We start from the raw sequence: 25175 nt of genomic DNA, 5'->3' as shown, positions 1-25175 counted from the left end.
GGGAAGAGTAGAAAGTGGAAGCATTATTAAAAAAGGAAGAGGGGGGAATTAAGACTGGGAGCTGGTTGCTGAGCTGGCAGAGAATAAGCTGCTTCTGTTGAAAGTCCCAAAGGAGTCAGTGACCATATGTGATATTGTGTTTGAGAAAACAGAAGAGAAAACACACAAGATAAAAAAATTACAAATATTTAACCCAAGAGGATCAGAAACGGGAAAACATGAGGGGAGGCGTTCTTTTCTTTTTCCAAAGACTGGAGAAAAGATTTCACAACATTTAAACACAATTCCATTGACAGGGACACTTACAAGGTTTCTTCTATTTTTTTCTCTAACACAGATTTTAAGCTCTAATGGCTGCTACTAATGTTCCTCGGTTACAGCAGTGGTTCCAATCTCATCGAAATTACATCGATAACACATCTGAACATTTCTACAATCAGATCGTAATCCCGTTTGAATAAAGATAAAGGTACAGAACTAAACTATAGACACGTCACAGAGGACAAACAAGAGGCAGAAAAAAATTTGAGGCGGAAGTGGATTCAGAGTTGGGAGGAGGGAAGCATGAGAAGATTAAAAGCGTCACCAAAGAGGTAGAGTCAGATTTTCAGACTTAATAAAGCATCAGATCTGCGTGCCATGTCAGGGAAGGCAGAGAATATCATGGAACTGAGGAGGGGAGGAAACGAGACGAAGACTTTTGATACAGAGCACGGGTTGGGGTTTGCCGCGGAATGACTGATAATGCACTGAAGGCTTGTAAAATAGTCTGAGTGCAGACGGTGAGGCCTGAGGGGGCCCTTCAGATATGCTGTCTTTTGTGTGCAGAAATTCATTAAATTCAACGGAGACGAGGACGCGCACAACCGAAAGTGACGCTGTCAGGGCACGTGTTCTTAGAGGGAGTGGCTGGGTAAGAGGGATCGTAGCTGATTGTGGTTCGAGGGAGAAGAAATCTGAAGTCCTCAAGGTAAAGGCTTCAGTTTAACTCCTCTGACAGGGACCTGAGAACATGGCAACAATAATTATGAAGAAGTGACTGTCAAGTAGCCATTTGTGCACCTTGCCTCCATTCCCATGCTTTTCTTTGAGTATTTGTGATTCCGGATAAAAAGCACGCCTTAGAGTCTAGAATGAACAGAGTTAAAAAGATGTTGGGAACAAAGAGTCATGTTGGAGATGGAGAGTGAGAAAGAAAGAGTGATACGGAGAGAGTGCTCAGTATAAATCTTTGCAGTCAGACTGCACCAGACCCAATAAAGCACTGCAGTCTCACATAATGCTCTGGGGAGAAAAACTCCGCTTCACACAAACACGGCAAATATCACATAGAGCTGAATAGGAAGAATGTAGTGACTTGTTGAGGGAGACCAACGGAGAACGAGAAACACGAATTGTGGATCAGCGAGCGACAAAGAGAATAAATGAGAGAACAAGAGAGATATGAGGTCGTGGACGGAAGCTTATGCACAGCCCTGAGATAGAGGAAAGAGAGAGGGAGGTGAAAAGTTGAAATGGAAAACGGAGTGATTAAAGGCAGGAGATGGAAAAAAGGAACAAAATGGAAGATGTGGAGTCATTACATTAGTAGGTGTATTGTATATTCCTTATTCCTGACATCATATAACTGTTCTTAAAATTAATTAAGATGCTGAGCCATGTTTAACTGCTGATGTCTATTTTATAAGATGACCTCTGTGGTGATGTAATACGAACGGTAAGAATGTGTCATCCGTTGAGTCCTATTTAAGAGCCACTGCTGGGTATATATATATAATGAAGCCTGACAGAGAGGAAAAGTCATGGCTATGAATAAATGATTCTCTGTGAAAGAATGCGATCATGCTTGTTGTGTTATTAAAATGTGAATTGAAAATGCAGACTTGTGTGATCTCTTACCCTGCAGTGTCATTTAGAGAAAAATCAGAGGCACAGATTTACTCCAAAGGTGGAAAAATAAGGTGAATCTTATTTTCAGCTTTAAACGAACAATATGCAACTTTGACAGCTTCAACTTTGACTCAAAGAAAACCAAAACCAAAAACCTAATTTGATAATAGGAAGCAGCATTGGATCATGGGAGTTGTTGCCTTCACCACCCATGCCAATAAAATTGACCTGACGTGACTTAGGGGCAAATCAAGTTCACAGATGAGGAAAGAGTTTCCTTCACTTGTTGAAAGAAACTCACTTTTCTAGCATCTTTTCTACACTTTTCATTTCTAAATGTATCGGTAGTTGAACTGTTTTTGCTTTGTCTACTTTCAGTAACCCTTATCAACAAAGTAAAAACCTGTTTAGAATAAGAAATCTTGTTCTTAAAAAGTGTTTAGTGTTCTGCTGTGAGCGCTCACGTGTGCTGTGTTTATCTGTGGAAAAGAAAATGGATGAAAAATACAAGAGATGAAGCAAAAGTGAATTAAAGAGGCGGCAGGTGACGGGATGAGAGGGAAGATGAAGCAGGCGTGAAGCTGCATGGACGACAGGTTGGAGCATAACACTCATCAGCACAACAAACCACGTGTGTCAACTATCACACTGGAGTTCTCGTTCTTTCTCCATCTCTCTGATCTCACCCATTCATTTGTGATGTGCAGATCCCACTATGAGAAACAAGTACAGCACGGCCTGTCAGGACCACTGTGCAGAAGGTTGGGGCATCATGTCGTGCCAGACGTTTTATAAAATGGTATAGAAAGTATGATATTTGAGATTCTGTCCCTCACACCACACACTTGTATTGAGTATGTGATTACATGTGGACCCCTTCTGAAGGTGCAGATTTGATCACAGGTTGAACATGAAGGGGTTTACCTTCTTTCCTCCCCGCTGTCCTTCGTTCCCATTGCAGCCGCGGGGCTCTGTCACCACCGCTGTGTTACTATAGTAACTGCGGTCTGCATTACCTGTGAGTCTGGACAAGTAGCTGCTTAAGTGAGGTGTCAGATATATGATATATATATTTTGTATTGTTAAAGCCCTGTCTGCAGAGCCACCTCACTGCTGCCAGATTAAACCAGAGCTGCCGCATTAATTCCAGGTGATGGGATGGAGGCAGCATGGCTGATTCAGAGCCTGAGGTTGAGGTTGAGTCAGATCAGTTGAGGATGTAAGCTGGATAATACAAACCTCTGCTGTGACACGACTATTGTGACAACACTCACTGTAGCAGTTTCCTGCTGCTGGAAGCATTGTTAACTCCTGGCCATGGTTCTGATTTACATTCAGATGCCAAATGTTACAAAGGGAAATATTTTCCTCTCACACATTATAAGATTTCACTAAGCTACTCCGGTGTTGCTATAATGACTACGTATTGAGGACATGAAGTAATGCACTGTACTTGGCATCCAAGCAAATGTTCATACAGATTTAAGACTGAAGTCATTGTTTTTACTTCCATAGTCTAAAGACATGCAAATTGGGGTTAGGTTAAAAGGAAACTCTTAAATGTTTGAATGTGAGTGTGACTGGTTTTTTGTCTCCGTATGTTGACGCTGTTATGGACCGGTCCAAAGTGTAATCCACCTCTTTCTCAATGTCAGATGGGCTCTAACCCAGGCCGCTAGAGATGATGGATGGATGAAATAGTCATACTTCAGTGTGCTGAAGGCATCCTTTCTATTGAGTTCACAGTTTGCAAGATGGTTTTTTTTATGTGGAAATCAACCCTGAGCAACAAGTGGCTGTCTAGCTTCTGGCACTGATTTGTACCCTGTACACAGGCATAGCCTGCAGCCCCTGTGTGTGTGTGTGTGTGTGCGTGTGTCTGTTTGTGTGTCAAGTTGAAGGAAAGCAAAACTTTATCCAAGATATCTCCACAAATAATGTAGAGACAGTCCAAAGCTTTTATTGATGACAACATTATTAACCATAATGCAACATCATATGATAAAAAGTCAACAAGATAAAAATGTCATGCTTGGTTAAAAAATCAAATGTTTGAGGGTCTCTCAAAAAAGTTATTCATGAAAATGATGGAAGTGATGTCATCATGACGTCCCTACGAAGACAGACAATTCCATCTAATATCATCCAAATGGATAAAGTTTTTTTAACTTCAAAGGACGGACGGATGGACGGACAACCTGAATACATAATGTCTGTGACAGAAGCATCGCGTGACTTGGCTATAGTATCGCCACAGGTTATGCATGAGCCCTCTGCTGCTTCTCATTAATTTTGAAGTGATCTGTCATTTGTGTTTATGGTAGTCTCACTTTCTACCCTAGTGTGTTTCCTGCTTGTGTGATCGCCTGAACCGCTCAGATTATTTTCACCTGCTCCTGATCTCTGCTCACCTGCTCTACATTCATCATCCCCCACTCACTATTTATACCTGTCTTCTGTCTTCTGTCAGTTGGTGTGTGTACGCTCCTGGTTATTTTCCTGTGTTAGTTCCTGAGTGTCTTCCTGTGGAATCTGAGTTAGTTCCTGGGATTCATCTCCCCCCCGTTTGTTCCTGCTCATTTTCGCCAACTTGCTTCTACATCTCCATCTGCAATCCGCCCTTCTGCCTGCAACTCACTTTCTCTTCTTTATAAAGTAGCTTCACAGCACCTACCTGCCTCGGTGGATGTCTGCGTTTGGGTCCTGAATCCAAGACAAGTAAATGGCAATGGTTTTGTATTTATATAGCACTTTTCTAGTCTTGATGACCACTCAAAGCGCTTTACAGTACAGTTCTACATTCACCCATTCACACAATTTCATACAGTGCATCTATTCGCAGCACTTAGTTATTCTATGGGGGGGCCATTCAGGGTACAGCATCTTGCCCAAGGACACTTCGGCATGCAGATGGACCAGACTGGGGATCGAACTGCCGACCTTCAGGTTGGAGGACGACCACTCAACCCCTCAGCCACAGCCGCCCCATGTGTGTGGTAAATCTGATAAAACGTGAGTTCATTTACGTTTTATAGTTCACCTCTAAGCTAACGCTCTCGTCTCCTGCCTCCTATCCACTGAATTTACAGCAAAGAAGATAAATGTGTGAAATTCTTTCAAGATGCTATCAGAGGTTACCATAGCCACTCAGTTTCTATAGCAACTCCTCCTTAGCTGTATCATGATGATATTATCACTGACTGTGGCTACTACTGCTCCAGTTTTCATCAGGTGGCAGAAATCCTCCCTGTTAGCAGACAATATTAAAAACTCCTGTGTTGATTGTAAACAGAAAAATCCATCCATTATCTGTACAACCTCTTATTTGATGGTTGAGGGGAGGGAGCTGGAGCTGCAGCTGACATTGGACTAGAGGTCGGGGTAAACTCCCGGCAGTGTATCACAGGGCAAAGACAAACTACTGATTCCTAATTTTTCCCATGGACTTTTGTGTGAATCACTTTGTAACCTTGTGCAATTATGTGCTGTATACCGGAGCATCTAACAAATTGTTATTGACTAAAGGTGATGGAATTAAGAGGAGGGTCTCATAAGACATTTAGCGCTTGATCGATTAACAGTTTACAAGTAAAATTCTACATTATTTTCAAGTTGTATATATTTGGTCGTATTTAAGTTTTCTCTTTATTCTTTTAGTATTTTATAATACAGTTTAAGGTTAAACTGTAAAATATCAAGCCTCAGTTACATTTCTTGCTTAGATAACAACACCAGGGATTATATTCCCCAATATGTATATATTGGGGAACATATATTTGTATAAATCCCCAATATCAGCATCAGCCCCTAAAAACCCACATCAAACCAGCTCAATTTAAATATTTGAATAAAAATGTCACCAATATCATGAGGACGTGGGGTATTCATTTCATATCCCTGCTTCCACAGCAGCAAGCAATTTGTCAATTACTGATACACAAGCCAGTCAAAAAAAGGTAAGATGGTTTTGAGCTTATAGCTTCTGCCACTTGGACAGCTCATTTCCTGTCAGCTAACGATGATGCATAAGATAAATATTTAGCGGAGCGATGTCCACATTTGTCTCTTGGAGCTTTTGTCAAAATGCCAACATGCTAAAACGATCCTGTGTGAGCTCGCCGTGTGCGTCCACGGCTGAAGCAGACGTATCAGGTGAAATGAGACTGTCAGTTAATATGTGGAGAAGACATGTTCCAATATTTCATCTTCATTTCAGCTCATGTTCCTCAATCACCATGGCAACATTACCTCCCATTTCAGAGGAAAGACATCTTGTTGTATTTGTGTTGTCACTGGGTCTGTGTGTCATAATGGTAAAGGTATATGAATCATATTTACTGCTCTAGACAACACCAGATGTTGTGTCTTATTGCAGATTCTGTGCAGATTTCTAGATGCGACTAGCAGAAATAGAGAGGATGTCTGGGTTTTAAACAACTTAAGTCTTTTTGATGGAGTATAAAATCATTTGTGATTAGGATTCAGACATTCCCACCTTCATTGGGTTTGATAGATCTTTTTAATCCACTATTTTAACCTGACGATCAGCCTTTTGGTTATATACGCTCTGATGAATACAGATCCTGCACAGATGAGTGTTTAGGATTTCACACATTAGGATCCAGAGCACAAACTGATAACGGACCCTTGACGGGGACATTTACAAGGTTTCTTCTATTTTTTTCTCTAACACAGATTTAAAGCTCTAATGGCTGCTATTAATGTTCCTCTGATCAAAAGATCAATATAACAACAAGTTTAGTGAGATAACCTTTAAAAAATTGGAAATATTTTTACTGGGGGTTTTATTAGAAAGCTGTTGCAAACTGTTGTCCCAGAGGAGTCTCTTGGATTAGAGCACCAGGTGAATAAACACTTAGTCTCAGTTTATTCCAGTTCAAGCCCCTGCAAGAAACTCTGAAGGCTTATGCTGGACACCTGCCCCCCACTCCCCACAGCTCTCAACCTTCTACTGTCATGTATGTAAAACGCCAGGGGGTGAGAAGGAAAATTGTGTTCTCCTTTGTACCTCATTGAAGTGTGCGTCCTGTGTAGCGGTGAGTCCGAAGCCGCTCTGCTGGGTCTCAAAGGTCAGGAGGCGAGAGAGCAGTCGTTCAGCGATCTGCAAGTCGTTCCCGTAGAGACGAGTGGTCGCCTCGGTGACGTCACGGAGCTGGTGGGCCAGCTTCTTCTCCATGATGGTGTTCAGCTCTGTCTCATTACGCTCCAGGGAATCAAGCTAAATGCATAAAGAGAGATGTAGTTTCTGGAATTTAATGACAGAATTAATATGTAGTACAACACCATTGAATGTCTACAAAGAGGTATTTTACGCCTCATTCATTCAAAGTTGCATACGCATATAAAATATCTGCATATTTCTTCTCTGCATCCACCTGCAAAAGCGAAATAATAATAAAATACTACAAAGGTGCTTGGTTCACCTCGTTTCCAGGTCAGATCTGACTTCACTAGAGCTTCCTTTCTATGCCTGAAGGAAAATAAATCCCACTTGTCCCCCAAAACAATATTTCAATAAAACTATTGTAATTGTTTTGAATTAACATGTCCAGAACCAACTATTATTTAATCAGTTGGGAGCTGACACAAGCATCATAGACACAAGCAGAAAGAGTTGATCACAAGATTCTGGCTCAGTCGGAGAGGACCTTTGTGAATCCTACTCTTTTCTTTTAAACTGATGGGTAAATCATAGATTTGTTGAATATATGGGCACAACCTGCACATTCAGTTATGATGGGTGTTGGATTAACAAAATAAAACTGATTATCTCAAAAGGAATTCAGAGTTTGAGGAAGAGCATTGTGGTCCAAACATCACCCTCAGCAAATTAATCCTTTTCCGTGTGGGGATTTTGTCAAACCTTCTTTAAATGACAGATTCATCCAGAATACATGGGAGAACATGAGGTTGTGTTTAGTGGCAGCACACAAAACTCTACTTACAGCAACATTGAGATCCACAAATGGAGGAGAGGTGCAGTTGTAAAGATCTGGCTCCAGCCATCCTCTCTCTGCATCACAGTGTCTGATGGCAGCACCTGTACAGTGAAGAAACAGGAAACATTAAAAACAATTTGATCAGGAATAAAGAATAACACTGGCATCAGGTCGCATGTGAGTTTATTCATATCTGTGTGTTGAGTAGTCATTTCATTGTGTATTATTGAACAGACCGACAGAGCCTTTGGGGCAGGGCACTGCAGCAGGCAGGTTGAACTTGGTCCGAGGCCACCAGATCCCCTGAGTGATGGTCTTGGGACAACCATCGTAAATGACTGCAGAGAGAAAACAGTGTTTTAAATTAGTCTTATCATCCAGACAAACTTTTCCATTAAAAAAAATAACAAGCAGTTACTGATAAAGTGGACATGTTTTTCTTTAGAAATTGAAAATGTTTGTAAAAAATAAAACACTAGCTAGTAATTAAAAGAGGTAATTACAAGCAGCGAAACCAGAAAGTGACAAAACAGCTCAGAGGAGTGACAGCAAGTCAAAATTAAATGGAAGAAGTTAAATGATAAATTAATGTTATTACAGTTCTCTGTTATTTCAGGCTTAGGTGCAAGTTTGATAAACATGACCAGTTTTTGAAAGACTAAACGTATAAACTGATCTCTGTGAATACACAGAGATGAATACAGGGGAAGCTCAGTGGTGCCTCGTTATTTCCATTCATGTTGGTCGATGGATCATTTACTCAGTTTGAACACTGGTTCTAAATGCATCTGGGAAATCAACTTAAAACTTACACAAGACACGGTCGTGTTTACAAATAATTCCTAAAAAGGAACAATGAAGGCAACAACAAATATTTTGACCACTGCTGTAAAACAACACAACTTCACACTATTGTTCATCTGCAGATCTGTTTTGTCCATGATCACAAAAGAGCTGCAGGATGGTGACACATTTTTACTGATCAAAACCAAGTTGATGGTAGAACCACAAAAGAAAAATTCCCAAAGTCATTAACTATTAAATATTTGGTTTTATCTTAGCACCTCCTGCGATGCATGTTATTTGTTTTCTGGAAAGGACAGAATGCAGTAAAGAGACACTTCATTTCTATCACTTAAAGAAAGAAATCCAATCTGCTGTGTCTGAGACGTGACGCTGAGCACAGGACAAATGAATGAATAAATGATCTAGCCCCCATATTGGGGGAAACAAAGTACTTTTGAAATACATCATTGAGAAACATGATTTACTCCAAGTTTGATCAAAATGAAATGAAACAAAGAAAAATACTGAAAGATACCAACAGCCGACAAACAGTCACAGTCCCTGCCTGGTGAACAGCTGAGCGGAAGTAAATCTGACTGTCTTTCATTCTCACCTTCACAGCCAGAATTTGTGACCTCGGCAAAGGGGCTGTCACACGCGTTGCACTGGCGGCCAATCACACCGGGCCGGCACTGACACTGGCCGGTCTCTGGGTCACATGAGCGTGAGAAGGAGCCGACGGGGTAGCAGTCACATGGCAGGCAGGTGTCAGAGCCCAGCGGGTGATAATGAAACTCCTGAATACACACACAAACACACACACACAGGTTTAATGCATAAGTGGGCATGCAGATCAAACTCAGTCAGACCAATGTTAAATGTCAACGGCGCCGAGAATAGTGTTCCCATGCATTACGGCAAGATTCACAACATGACACCAAGCAAACGCTGGTGTGAAAGACAAATGAGGAGTTCATGAACAACGTGTTAATAATGATGTCAGCTAATTATCTAGTTTGTCAAATTTGCATGAGAATATATGTGAAAGACTGTATAACTGAAAAAGTAAGATAAGTGCTAATAAACAAAAGACTACATAAGACATACATAAATATACATAAAAGATTTCCTCTAACAACAGGGTCACAACTTTATCATCATTACGAAAGATGCATTTTGCAACATAAAAGCAACACACTTTATTATAAATAAAACCCCTATGGCAATTGGCAACACAAAGCCACTCTTAGATGTAAAGTGTACCACTCGATGAAGAGCTGGGCGTTTCAGCCTTGACCTGAGTGGCTCCATGCAGACTGAATGAGAAACTGTTTTTCCTTGAGAGCACGACATACAGGAAAAAAATCCATTTGTTTCAATCTTCATTTCTAAGAAGGCACAGAACAAGAAGCCAAAGGCCAACAGAAATAATATGTGTACATCGTTTGCTGTAGGGCACGTTGACAGTTTTATTTTTCCACTTAAATGTTCTGCGACTGTACGATCAACAACCTCCACGTCTCGTCTCTGAGCTCCAAGGGCCAGAGTACAAATAACAGATTGTGGGTGTAAGCGCTAATATCAGTGGAAATCCCTCCGTTGTGTATTTAAAGTCTAAAGAAAAAGTGTGTGTATCTGTATGTCAAGGTTTAGATCTGAGGTCAGGATGAGAGCTTATAGATTAGGGTCAAAAGATCAGCTTATGGCCAGGATAATATAGGGTTCAACATGTCTACCACATGTAAGTGCACTCACACAATCATACGAGGCAGAAATGGTAATATGAAACTTAATGTGAAGGGATGATGATGCTATCATGGTTGGTGTAGTGTTTCTGGATTAGTAGCCTGTCAGACCATCCGACTGAGGTGATTACTGTGTGAGCGGGTTAAACTGATGCCACAGTGAGCTCGAGAGCCATGATGAATTCAGAGTTTCCACGTCCACAAGTCCCCTATCATCCTATCATCTATCTATCATCCACCCTTCCATCCGTCTAAAATGTATAACTGTCTCTTTGGTTGTTTTTTGTCCTCCTCTTCAGGCAAAAACCACCAACACACAAGCTCTTCCACACTTGCGTCATCAAGTCGCCATTTGCTTTTTTTGTAAATGGTCGTACTGCACATTCTTCTGCTTTTTACTTCTTCATTTGAAAGGTGTTGAAAGAACAACCTCATTGCACAATGAACCAGACTGAAACAACCCTCATTTGAATTGAACTGGGGCCACGTTCGTTTGACTGGAACCAGTATGCCAATTCTAGCTGAGAGGGAACGCTGACATTTTGGTCAAACCTTTACACCACTGGCATCCTTCTAACGATAATGATTCATACCAATAGATCTTACAACATTCACATGAAATTTGAACAACTGTTTAATCAGCTGATTAAAATGGCAAAGGGCTCCATAACACTGATAATCAGCTTGTGATGCTTTAATCCTCTAGTTCCCATCTGCTTAATGTCATATTCTCTTTACTGATACATCCACTTCTTCACTTCTATCAAGTGTAAATACCAAAAGATGTGCTTCTACATGACATGAACAAATTAGCACCCTAACCATGGATGCCTCAAAAGTTGTGTGGTGCATGTGAGTGTGTTTCCTGCTCACCTTGCAGTGACAGTGTCCGCTGGTCTTGTTACAGTCAGGGTCAAAGCCTTTGTTGGTGTCACAGTGACATGGCCCACAGGTCGGAGACCCCCACCAGCCCCGGGGACACTGGTGATCAATCCTTCACACACACACAAACAGATAGAATCATCGGCATGGAGACAAAAACTAATTTCACATTTGCCTCTGATCTCTAACTAATAACTAACTAAATAATGAGCTGAGAAGAAAGAGATGAAACAAGAAGAGAGATGCAGTCAGCGAGAAGACTGAATGAAAAACAGCAGAAAGAAGAATAAAATATTAAAACTGACAATTATGGTACCGTTTCTTAATTTTCTTTCTCAGTGTAGGACATCATACAAGTGAGAAAATATTCCAGGGACACGTCATGTATACGTCTATTGGAATAATTTGATTATAACCTGGTATCTTTGCACGTCTACTTTGGTATATAACAGAACACCACAAGAGAAATGTCTTTATATAAAGATTATATCGATATTTGAATGCATAGTAATTTTTCACCATACCAACACTAAATACCCATAGATCATAATTATTTTCATGGATGATTCTTGGAACTTTTTTTACAAACCCCTGCAGTGTGCCATGGACCCCAGTTGTAAAACCACTGATTTATGGAATAACACACTTTATTATGTTTCCTTGGATCCATTAAAGTTGTATCATCAATAACTCCATTTTGCTGGTGCAGCCTCAGAGTGAACAGTAATGTTTTAAAGAAAGGCTCTTCTTCCTCCCATCAACAGCGGTTAACTGAGCTATTCATAATTGCTGTGCGGGACCGAGACTGTTTTGTGAAACGTCTGAATTTCTGCTCCTGAGAAACCCACCTCAGAATGGATCACTCTGGTTTATTGTACTTGTCACTTAGCTCTTTCATTCTCTTTGTTCACATCTCACTTAATGTGCTCTCTCCGTCTGTTCTCTGTGTTAAATGGATCACTGAGGAGATGAAAGCGGTTGATGCAGATTCTAGCGTCTCCTTATTGCTCTGCACGGGGAGTTTAGGAGAATTCAGATGTCAGTGATCTTAATGGAATAGTTAGATTTACTCGATTCCTCCAGAGACATTTTATGACGGCTCCCAACTGAATTTCTTTTCTTAATAAAGTGTTCCTCCCTGCTGCGCAGGATTGCTGCTTCGAGGGCTTAAAAGACAAATGTCTTGTCTTGACTAATGGAAGAAGGCTTGGCCTTCACAACAAACTGCACCAGCTGTGTAAATATGTCTTAGAGGAGTTTTCCCTCAGTTATAAATGAATTCAATCTGTCAGGTGATTTAATAATATTTATCGTGTTAGTTTCACAGCTGATAAAAGTAGTTTTTCTCATTTTTGAGATGCTATTCATCTGATAATCTTACTACATATTTCTATTGATATATATGATGATTTTCTTGACAATGTAAACTAAAATGCCTTAGTCGGTGTGTGTTATTACTTGCTATTAACACACACACACACACAACCACAAGCTAAAATGAGGGATCATCGAAGAGCTTTACGCCCTATTGTCATCTCCATCAGCATCGTGTGTGTGTGGGTGTGTACCTGTGTTGGCAGTACTGCCCATAGTGGTTGTCTCCACAGTCACAGGTGTATCCATGGGAGGAGCTGGGTTTCCTGTGGCACTGAGCCTCATTTTCACATGGATTCAGATGGCAGGCGTCAGTGCAGCCTTTTCCGTAGTAACCTGGGATAAAGAATGAGAGAGTGAAGAATTAATGGACAATAGGTGGATTTGTGCCACTGGTACCATCCCGTCAAAGCATGATTCCTAAAGTGAATTCATGAAGAAAGTTGACATTGTCAAATACATATTGGAAGAAACATAACAGTTTTTTACAATCTAAGTGTAACACCCTTTATGTCCACTGTTGGAGAGGCAGTCAAGAGGAATGTTTGTCAGTCTCACAATTCAATTCATAAATCACATTTTAATACTCATAGTCCTAATGAAGCACTCAAACTCCTAATAAATTATAACCACAGATGGTATTTTTTCTATTCTTATTTTTCAGTTCTTTTACCTTAAGGTGGCACAAAAAGTTTGCTATTTGAGTTATTTAGCCGTGAAGAACGTCCTTCGCATGTAACATCATGGAAGAAGAGCATAACACAACTATCTAAATCTTAATATGAGGTTGTTTCCCGGTTTATCATTATTATGATTATTTAACTTTGGTGCATAAATATCTAAATAACATTTAAATGACGTGATATTCGGCTGGGAAATACTTATGGGTATTAAATATATATATATTTTACCTTTTTAAATATTTTATAGCTTAAACAATAAATTACACAGAATAAAAAATAATGAATGATTGTCACTAAATTAGTTGTGAAAAAAATCAACAGCTGCAGTCATATCATGAAGTGTTTTTGATAATTCTTCATTATAACAGGAATATTATTGAATTTTTCAGGAATACATTTGTGCAGCCTCAGTGCAGGTGTGACCACCAGAAACTAATTTGCGTCTCCTCCAAATTAATGTTTGTGGCAAATTTGTAGAAATTCCCTCAGGGTGATTGTTTTCACAAAAGTGGAATGGACAGATAGACGGAGCGGAGGACGGACACTCTGAACGTGTCCTGGCCACAGTTGTCGCTCGTGTGGAAGCATTCGAAGGGAACAAAATCAGGTCGAGCCAAAGAAAATTGATGTTAAATGTGAAATGGAGAAAAACCTTTAAATGCCTCTTCATCATAATAGCTCATAAATGTGCCTTGGTAAAGCGAAGACGGCACAATCCAACAATGCTAATGGAGCCACTATGACACAACAATGTACCGCACACACAGTCCCAGTGTACAGTCGAGTGTGTGTGCTGGTGCAGCATGGTGAACAAATCCATCATACACTTCAATGCAATCCCCAGGCACTCCACACAAACACAGCAGCCTGTGATATGGTAATCCAGGCCAGCACACAATAGCCCTCTTTAGTCTAATGACTCCAGCAGAGTGGTTCACACCCACTTTGAGGTGAATTTGACACAAATCAAGAAAACCTCTCATCCAGACCTGCTGTTTATCTAACATGTGTTGTATTTAGGCTTTAACATATCTGTAATACTGGTGGAATTAAAAAGTAACTGGACTGAACTGTTCCATTGACACCTCACTTAAAAGTCAGGATGCAAAGAAAAGCAAATAATATACAATAACATCACATTTATAATGGATCTGAAGGACTGAGTTAAACTTCTAGTTAATTATATTGTACCACTGTATTTTAAAGGTTCAAAATACATAAACCAAGAATAAAAATTATGATTTAAAAAAAATACAAGATGACTTAATATACCTTATAACTATTAATATGTCTTACAACTTTTTTGAGATGATCCATTTGAGAATTGCAAGATCGAGGTATTCTGAGGTTTTAACCAATACTGCTGGTATCGAACCATAACCACATCTTTATTTGGAAATAAATAAAAATAAGCAAGAAGGCTTGTGGTTCGAATCCCAGTTCAGCCAGGATATTATGAGTCTGTGTGGACTTTCTGTGTTGTGTGTGCTGTTTGCATGTTCTCACCATGTCTGTGGATTAGGTTAAGTGGAGATTCTAAATTGACAGTAGGTGTGAACGTGAGTGTGAACGGTTGTTTGTCTCTGTGTTATGACCCTGTGCCACACTGATTGGCTACCTATCCAGGGTGAAGCCCGCCTCTCACCCAACATCAGCTGTGATTGGCTCCTGTGACCCTCAAAGGATAAGAAACATTGATAATGGATGGATTGATTGATTTGAATTTGTTTGTAGCCATCTTTACAAAAAGGCTTTGTGCATATAATGAACTCATACATGAAATATATTAATCATGAAAACTTTAAATACAGGATAAGATTTTCTTCTATTTTTTTTAAATATTCTTCCTCATGATTAAAAGCCCTAAAAATACGCAGGGACAAAATACCAATATAGGTTATTGTATCAAAAATAAGTGACAAACAGAAAACAATATTTGCATTCATATATCACATGTCGCCCAAAGCGTTACACTGAACACTTTCACCAACCATAGCTCTGCCTCACATACAATCACACCCCCTCCCTCAGTGAGGGAGTTCTGCTTTCAGGCAACCTTTTTAATTTACAGCCTTGAATAGAAAACGTGTCCATAGATTGAAGTGTGACTTGAGTGTGTGCAGTAAAGGTCTGAATCGCTCCCTCTGGATCTGGCAGGCGTGTGCGAGGTCTGCTTCTTGTGCTCCTCTATAGAAGCAAACAGAAAGCACTCTGCATTCAAACCTGTGGCCTTGGCTCTGCAGCTTTAGACACACACAAGCTTTCCAATGACACCTGTCCTCAAAGCACACACTCTCTCACATGGCTATTATGTTCTTTGTGAAATTACTAATACATGCATACTGTAATGTGGCTACTGTGGCATCCTTCTTTACCTTCAAGCTGTCATACAAAGATTTTTCAAATTCCATCTCATTTTCTTTGTCCCTGCCTTTCTGGAAAATATTTCAAGAACTAAACAAATCGTTCACTATTTAATTATTTGTTTTTCAGAGTCTTTTTTATAAACACACACACACACACACACGCACACACAGGTATGATTATGGGATCACACACAAACAAGGGCAGTGTTCTGTTTCTTTGTTTGTTTCATCAGGATCCTCGCCTTGGCTTCTCCACCTCTGATGTTTTCTTTTTCTGTTGCTCTCTCACAAACAAACACAGACACACTTTTCTCTCTATAGTTGTGAGGACACTCATTGCCATAATGCATTCCCTAGCCCGTTACCCTAACTTTAACCATCACAACTAAATGCCTAACCCTTACCCAAACCTAAATCTAACCACAAAAACTCAAACTACCCTTAGGATTTTTTAGGACCAGCCAAAATGTCCTCACAATGATTGTATTGGACCAGAATTGTTCCTCGTAACTATAGAAAGACAAGCACACAAAATCCTTCTCTATCAGCCCTACACATCTTTACACTTTCACCATGGCAACTGACAGAGAGAGAGGCGACGGCGGCCTTGGCTGTTTTCAGACACTTGTTATGACGCTGGCCTTGTTACAACAATATGAGAGAGAGGGGGAGAGGGAGAGAGAGTTTGTAAGAACAAAGAGCTCTAAATCATGTGTGTGCATGGGGCATGTTTTTGTCATTCACAGTCAGGGTCTAGGCCTTTGCCTCTTGAGCTGTAACACACACGCACACACACACACAACCACACACACACACACATACACACACACACACACACACACACACACACACACACACACACACACACACACACACACACACACACACACACACACACACACACACACAACACACAGGGTGAATAACAGCTTCTTGTCTTACACTTTACTGTAACATGACAGCTTGACTTCTCCACAAGACCACAATGAGGAAAAGACAGATGAGTCATCCGTTGGATGTCTATCCTACTATTTCTTTCCGACAGTGAAACGATTGTGGAAATCTGAAATTATACAATAAAAATGTGCTTGTGGGAAATCACTAAACATAAAGTCCAACGACCGTGGTTCATCACCATGAGCCAGCGCCTGCACATAACACACAGTGTAGCTCCACAGGTCTTTGCAGCCTTTCTGACACATTGACTGAATGGTTCTGTCTCATCAGCTTCATCAACCCCATTTCTAACAGCTGTTTTCAACCACAGTCTGCTCCCAGTCCAGCACCAAACAGCAGACAAGTAAAGTTGAGCTGGGGGAGGGAATGGAACATCAATCAAGCCAGTGGGAAGTTACTTTTTCATCTGCTCTGACCCAACCGTCAGTAGGACAACACTGGGCAGTGTCTTCCAAAACTCTCACAAATCACTGCTGAAATGTAGAAATATTAATAATGTGAGAACTTTGTGGTTAAGTTAGTTTTGAGAATAAGTGGTTGGGTTAGATAAATAATTCCACTAGAAAGGACCACGCCCAGATTACATGAAATTTAAAGGTTTCAATAGAAATGTATATATTGAATGTTGAGGAGAAATGAATGGACAGTGAGAACAGTTTTGTTTTTTTCTTCCTTTGTTCTTTTCTCTTTCTCCAGGGAAGGGAACGGGTGGGTTGAAGAATCTGAGTCCAACAGAGCCTGACGGGTAGACCGGGTGTTTGCTTTGACAGGTGATTAGAGGTCTGGGTAACCTGTGACCCTGCTGCTGAACCGAAGTTAACTAGTTAACATCATTTGGTAAGGCCAGGAGACCTGCATCGCCATGATTACAATGAAGTCATGCTTTAATAAGAAATTTAACCAATTGGAAACAGGAAATGAACGGCACCTGACAAACAGCACATTTGTCACTTTTAACAAACCCAGCTCTATGTCCAACAGTGTAAGACCTCCTTCTAGTGTTGATATCAAGGCTGATCAATAAACGCCATTTCTCAGTGAAGCATGATTTGTCACAGAGAACCACTTTGCTCCAGCTCCGCACCTTAAAGATACAGTGGCTACTGTAGGCTGGAACAAATGAGTAACAGCTTGAAACTCATAAATCTCTCAATCCAAGCTTAATACACTGCAGCTGAACACCACACGCATTACAACCTCGTTTTATGTACAGACTCCAGCTAAAGGACAAACATATATTTGTCATTTGTTGTTTTTAATCACTGTTTTAGTATCTTGACAAAAACAGGAAACGCTGATAAATGATCAGAGTTCGGGTTCCCAAACCCTGAACGTTTTTTAAACATGCTCCGGGAACTGGAGCGGACATAAATCAACATCGCTGTAATTTATCTTATTAAATTCAAATTTTCACCCTGTTGAATTAGCCTGTAGCAACTGGCAGCAACTGTCACACATACACACAAACGCACACAGTCTTACTTCATATTATAAACTGAATCTGAAACACACAGGCCCGTGTGGTGAAGAGATGAGAGAACAGATGTCTCTGTGATTTGTCATGCACAATCTCGTGTGTGTGTGTTTTCTAGGATGCTGTATTGCACAAATCAGAGGCGCTGTCAGTTGGATGAGAGACCCAATAGGCTTGGTTCAGTACCAGCACAAATCACACACAAACACACACACACACATGAAAGGGAATTATTCAGCGTGCACCTCTGTCTTTTTTTGTCCCGCTGCCTCTATTAAACTTTGATTTGACTCCGAGCAGCAGCAGTCATTGTGGAACAGTTTTCGATGCTCAATGTGCTGATGAAATATAATGATAATGAGAGTGAGAGTGTGTGTGTTTACAGTAAATATACATGTACATCTGGTGCGTGTGTGTGTGGTGGTGGGGGGGGGGGGGGGGGGTACTCTCTCTGAGTCTCTGCTTCATGTTAATTAGCCAAAGTTCCTGTGTTAGCTTGCGGGCTGGTGCAGGATGCTACAGGGAGAGCAGCTCCTCTCTGCTTCCGCTCCCACAGTGCCGACCCCGAGGCTCTCTCCCTTTAACAAACTATATCTGTCACCTGACACAAACTCTGGCACCGTCTCACTTTCACTCCTCTCCCCTCTACTTTCATCTCTTTCTCCAGTTCTTTCTTGAACGGGTTTTCTTTTAAAAACCAAATCACCAACAAGTGCAATGCTTTTAACATGCCACTTTGTTTAGCCACAATGAGTTAAGGTAAAAAATGAGTGGATTTAAAGCATTAACAGCCATAAGCTGTCTTCAGAGGCCCATAGCGAACAGGAAACTAGAATGGTGAATAACTCTTGACCCGAAATTAATCAAGCTGCACCAAATTTCCCACACTCATAGTCAAAAGTCCCTGAAATATGTCAGATTATATTTGATCAAATTAATAATTAACTGGGAAACGTGTGAAAAGTCCTCTAGTTTTTTTGTAATCTTACTTTCAAACAAATAAAACAAATAAAAAAAACCATTTAGACTGTCAGGGTTCATCATCTTACTTATTTCTTTTTAGTTATTTTAAGACTTTAATTTCAAGTTCAGTGCTGTATTACCGCACTGCAGAGTTTATAACGTTTGAGCAGTACTAATGCACCGTTGCCATTGTTCCCTGCAGATAATAAAATTGGAACATCATCAAATGTTTTGCATAAAATCAGCGCCTGACTGAACATTATTTTGCACTTAATGAGGAGGAAATATCAGAGTTTCACAGGGGGAGAGGGAAAGTAGTTTTTAGAAATGGCTGATCAGAAGCCAGCTCGAGAGGCACAGACAGAAGGTGACTGAAGGGGAGAGAAGAGGATCAATATCCAGACAAACTCAAGTGAAAAGGTGGGATTGGCCATCTCTCTCTCTCTCTCTCTCTCTCTCTCTCTCTCTCTCTCTCTCTCTCACTCTCTCTCTCTCTCTCCTTTGTCTTTCATGTGGTTATCTCTCAGTTAATTTGCCATCCAATCGCTTGTCTCGCTTCTCCTTTCATTATAATATAATATGAATAATCTCTTTTAATCATCTCCGCTCAGAAGTGAACTGCAGCTGTTGCATCAGTGGCTGCTAATAAAGCTCAAAACAAATATCAAATAACCTTCTTCATCCTCTACTTCACTGTCACACTTCTTTATGTGTGTGTGTGTGTGTGTGTGTGTGTGTCATGTTCATTTCATTGATTTGTGTGTGTATATGTACATATATACAAGTGTTGTGTGGATCTTTTAACAATTGTGTCACCCGTGCTTTCAGGCTGTTTGATTTGACTTTCTCATGCCCTCTTTCTTCTCCTCTTTCTTTTTGCCCCAAAACTTTTGGTGTTTGTTTTACACTATTTCTGTCAGGCGCCTCTTTCTCCTCATTAATAATTAACGTTTTTAGCTCTCTGTTCATCCGCTGCCTCTTTTTTCATCTTCCTATTATTCTCTTTCTCCCTGGAAGCTGAAATTTGAATATGGTTTTCCTTCCTCTCTCCTCTCTTCCGCTCCTTCTCCCCTCAAACTCTCCTCCTTTAATCAGGCTTCTCTCCTCCACATTACTCCTGCTCCATTATATTCACCTGTCTAAGGAGATTTTGGAAGTAGCCCGAAGTCAGACTCTTTTTCTTGGTCTCAGGTGGAAGAGAACTCATTATGTGTTCCCAAATATCTGTTTAACCCAGTTAGAGCACTGGAGACACCTACGAAGATATGCCCACATTGTAATTATTCCCTCTTTTTTACTTCTCTCTTAGTTATCAGTTTTCTGTCCCCTCCTTCTCTAACCCCTATTTCCTTTCACATCCAATATAGAGTGAAAAATTATGGACCGTTTTCCTGCTGCAGAGGAAAAAACATTAAATCATATGACTAATGTGGCTTCAAGTTTTTTTACAATAATTTCAAACAAAAAAAGTAGAAAATCTTCATAAATTAGAAAGTGTCACAGCTGCCAGTTATGGATATATACCAGTTTCTCGAGCACTGCTACGTTTGCAGCTAAATTTAGATTCACTGCAACACATTTCCAGCCTTAACAGGCGTCTGCCTCGCCCAGTATCATGAGGCTTTAAGGATACTTCACTGGTGTTTGACAAATCGCTGATGGAGATTTCAGTGTCACCTGGCCCGGCATGATTACTGACTCGCTTGCAGTCATTTTGTGGTTTTCTTTTGGATGAAGATCTTTTGTAAAATGAAGGTCATGTGGACAGAGATTTATTTTTATTTTTTTAAAAGGAGAAGATTCCATCCCATAAATATCTGCAGCAGTTAAGACAAGGTCGATTTCATCAACAAAAGGTTGCCGATTAATATTCTGTCAATTGAATAATAGATTAATAACATTATAACAGTAAATAATGATTCATGCAGTGTGTAGATAACCACCCATAAATGAGGGGTTTTAAAAGGTAAAATCTGTAACAGTACTGTTTTGGACATGTATTTTATTAATAACTATTAAAAACTTTGTTCAACCTTCTTCTTCCATATGTTTTATAGAAACTCGTCGGTTTTTCAAGTGCCATCTTTCCAATGATGCTAGTTTTAAATTAAACAGTTTCTAATCAAACGCTGTGATAAACCTCATTCATTGTTCTTGTTCACTCAGTAGTGAAGTAACATCCCTGTTTCTCTGTTGCTGTGATTATTCCACTGGGCAGTTAAACAAATGAGAACAAAGACGATTCTTCAGAGAGGAAAAGTCCAGACACTGGGTAGCGGCAGGATGTCACATGTCGGTTCACGAGAGGAAGATAATACATCCCGCCTCCTTCGTCAATTACATCAACTTCAACCAGCATCGCTCTGTTTACTCACCAGATTCACAGTCGCAAGTGTGCCTCTCCCACTGGTCGGAACAGCGGCTGTGGGAGGGGCAGGGAGACGAGACGCAGGGGTTGCCAACGCTGCAGCCAGTCTCCACTTTGACCATTCTCGATGGGCGTGGCAGGGCGGGGGAGTCGGGCCGTACACCCAGCCGAACACCCTGCCGAGACAGAGAGGGAAGTTAACGTTTACGCTAGTGTTGAGAGTAAAAAAAGCTGACAGCCTCATTCATTTATTGAAATCAGTGTGTCCCAGGCTCATGTCTCAGCACAATTCCATCTTTTATTTGTAAACATTTCCAGCCTCCCTCCACCCACCCATCAACACACATTAAAAATTCCATCCATCCATCCCTCCTCACCTGTATGCAGCCTCTAATCCCGTTCTGAACCTCTCCGGAGCCCAGCACTCCTCCCACATGCAGATGTTTCACCTTCAAGCCGTGAATCTCATTTCCCACTATCACTGTTCCCTAATGGGGAGAGAACGGGGGAGAGAGGTGGGGGACAGATGGAGGGCAAAGATTATCATTATTAATAGCTGTATGCAAACTGTTACCTGCAGGAAAAATACAACCAATGCACGGTGGAATACATTTATTTCACAACGTAGAAGAACTTGGGTTATTTACTTGATGTGAAAGTTATCAGGCAGTCAGGATGAGAAATGTGTCACAGGGAAGGTAACTATCTGCCACAGAGGCTTTGTGCAATATGAGACAACGAAGGTTCATTTTTTATTAATTTACAGAACTGAAAGAGTCTTTCACACGGAAAGAAAATAGATTTTTCACAAACTGGGAGTCACTAATCTTCCATATTTTAATTTACCACGACACCTCTGAATAATCAGTTTGATATAACGCTTACTTCAGAGAATGGAAGGGGGGGGGGGTGGTGAGCAGGTGGGATACTAGATTTAGAGCTGCACAGTAAATGATGCCCCTTTGTCAATAAAAGGAAACAATAACATGCAGTCAGTGGTGAGAAGGTCAATGCTCAGCTGATAACAATGTTATGGACTAAGACAACGTTGATGGACAACTCAGCTCGCAACAGCAATGAAAACTAAATCAATGAGCCCCATCTATCAGCATGTAGAGGTAATTACTGTTTAATCGGCTGTGATGATGTTTATACTTTCATATCTAAACTGTGTCCTGTATCATTTATTCAGTGTGTTTCTTTTGGATATAGCCTGGCGAAGGAACATATGGAAGATAGAACTCACTGCTAGTCATTATAAGATATAAAGCAACATGAGAACAAAATATAATCTGTGATTTTCCTAAATTACAATAAAAAAATACAACATAATGTAGCATTTGTAAGTGTTTGCTTCTCTCTGTGACTCTCTCTCACACACACACACACACACACACACTTAATAGACATCATCATTAGGTCCTAGTCTATTAGAGACGACTGGAAAAAGGGTTTATAAATCTTAGTAAATTGTGAATGTGTTGTGTTTTCACAGTGTGTGAAATTTGTAAATGTCTTTGCACCGAAAAGGGAAATTGTGTGATGGGATAATACAGTTAAAGGCTGAAGCAGACAAGTAGGTGATGCAAAATGAAAATGTGAATCTCATTATGACATTAATTAGATTAAAACTGACTTTATTTTGCCCAATGTCATGAATCATTTTTTGGAAGAACAACAGAATTTTCCCAGTTTCGGGGAGCAAAAACGCTTGAGAAATACTTTACGGTTCTAATTTGAGTTGTTGGTCGATAAAAATTGTCTCGAAGATTATTAGCACATCACAGCCCCCCCCACCCCCCCCCCCCCCAAAAAAAAAATCTAAGATGCAAAAAAATGACCTGTTTCTAACAGAACATATTTAATTAAAGTTGTGAATCTATTCTGGGAAGTGTTGGAAGAAAAGGATACAATGAATTGAACTATTAAGATAAATTAGTTCTTTGATTTTGATTAATTTAGTGAAGCACAGATGATGAAATCCTAGTTATTCATTTGTGATCTGTGCTTTTCAGGGCAAATTAGACATTTTAAAATACTGCAATTACTGTATTTTAGTTAAATTGGCTGCACTTACACTTTCCGCTGTATCAGTCTACATAACAAATTGAGGCCTAATTGCTGGAACATTTGTCCTAAAAACCTTCCCTTCAAGATTTGTATCGCACACGTTACCTGATAAAGTCCAAAGTCGAGCCGCAGGGTGGCAACATATCGAGTCTCGCGGCCGCTCCGAACATCTCGCAGCTCCAGCTGGACATCGTGCCACCGGCCATCTGCCACCTGAACCTGATCCAACCGCAAACGCACCGGCCTGGTTGAACCGCGGGTCACTGAGAACACCAGCTGACCATTTATCACCTGGAAGAGGAAGAGGAAGAGGAACACAAACACAAACACAAACACAAACACAAACAAGCAGATAATCAGACAGAGACAAAACACAAAGAATAACATGAATACATGAAAACAGGTTAAGAATGATGTAATCTGTTAACTGTGTGTGTGTGTGTGTGTGTTTGTGTGTGTGTGTGTGTGTGTGTGTGTGTGTGTGCGTGGGGGGGGGGGGTTTATTGTCTTGGCAGGTTGTATTCAGATGAACATTAACATTTTTAACAACACATATTTTGTAGGAGAATTCCAGAACTTGCAGTTTTAGATGTTTGTCTTACATGTAGATGTAGACGAATATTTGGTATTAAAAACTAAACAATATCACATTAACCATGAGATAAAATTCCCATAATCAACATTACCCCTGCTAACACATTAAGAATCCCACATAGCATTTTTCACACGACCTGATCACATTTGACTTAAAATGTGCAGCATTCAAATGAAGAACAATAATTAGTTTATGGTACAAAAGAGGAAGAAGGTGTCGCCATTTATGTTTTGTAGCATTAGTGGAGCTAAAGCTTTCTGGGCTGTTGGTGATGGTTAGAGGCAGAGATGTCATTAGCCAGAGAGGGAGAGGGGCAATGACTACAATCACACAGGAATCAACAGGTTGATGAGAAGCTTGGCCTCGTTTTCAGACGCTACGTTAGCCCTGGTGTGATCCGACAGTTAGTTGATGATTATCTATGTCTAATTTTTTAATAAACAAAACCCTCACCATTCATTCTGTACGTCATTGTGTGTGTGTGTTAGCGGTTGGGTGACTTCAACATGAACAGTAATGTGATGAAATCGAAGACGACGGTGGTGATTACCCGATGCCGCCGCCGTCGTCACGATGACTGATGGTTTAAAAATAACAGGAGAAGCAAATGATTTGCAACAAGCTACAATCTGCTCTCAGCGAACTCGACGCCCGTTCTGACAACAGACAACTTATAGACGTCATTAGCACAGAACGGAGCGACGAGCCACGATTTCTGGCTGCAGTATGTCTCTCTATGTCGTCCTTCAGTTTCCATGTGTCACTGACACAGTGGGCAGTTGCTATAATGTGGGCATCCATGGTGGACAATGTCAACAGGTCGGTTTTGAGAGACACAGCTTTTCATTTCCCTGCTGGCTGTTGATTGTTATTTATAAGTATTGCAGTGTCCAAGGATTTTAACAAAACTGCAATTCTCTAGATTTTCCTTTCTTTTCTATAGCAGACTGTTTGGTTGTGTTACTAACTGACAATGTGAATGGCACTTGTACGTTTGCTGTATTTCTGAAGGAGTTGCATATTATGCAAGTGATAGTCGCACATGTTTGAACTTTTTGTGGC

The 25175-nt window shown here is 40.4% G+C and overlaps 1 protein-coding gene across 1 annotated transcript in view; it reads right to left on the bottom strand.

Annotated features, from left to right (window-relative positions):
* Positions 1-25175, bottom strand: part of celsr3 (cadherin, EGF LAG seven-pass G-type receptor 3) — a 98305-nt gene that overhangs the window by 22330 nt on the left and 50800 nt on the right. The window contains exons 12-20 of the mRNA XM_062392951.1: positions 23624-23809; positions 21826-21936; positions 21456-21624; positions 12832-12973; positions 11255-11375; positions 9250-9433; positions 8087-8188; positions 7857-7951; positions 6920-7129 (exon numbers count right to left, since the gene is read on the bottom strand). Coding sequence (XP_062248935.1) covers positions 6920-7129; positions 7857-7951; positions 8087-8188; positions 9250-9433; positions 11255-11375; positions 12832-12973; positions 21456-21624; positions 21826-21936; positions 23624-23809 — 1320 coding nt within the window. The remainder of the gene's footprint in view (positions 1-6919; positions 7130-7856; positions 7952-8086; positions 8189-9249; positions 9434-11254; positions 11376-12831; positions 12974-21455; positions 21625-21825; positions 21937-23623; positions 23810-25175) is intronic.

The sequence above is a fragment of the Platichthys flesus genome, chromosome 7 (assembly GCF_949316205.1).
Source record: "Platichthys flesus chromosome 7, fPlaFle2.1, whole genome shotgun sequence".
NCBI lineage: Eukaryota > Metazoa > Chordata > Actinopteri > Pleuronectiformes > Pleuronectidae > Platichthys > Platichthys flesus.
This window is presented reverse-complemented; position numbering and strand designations above follow the sequence as displayed.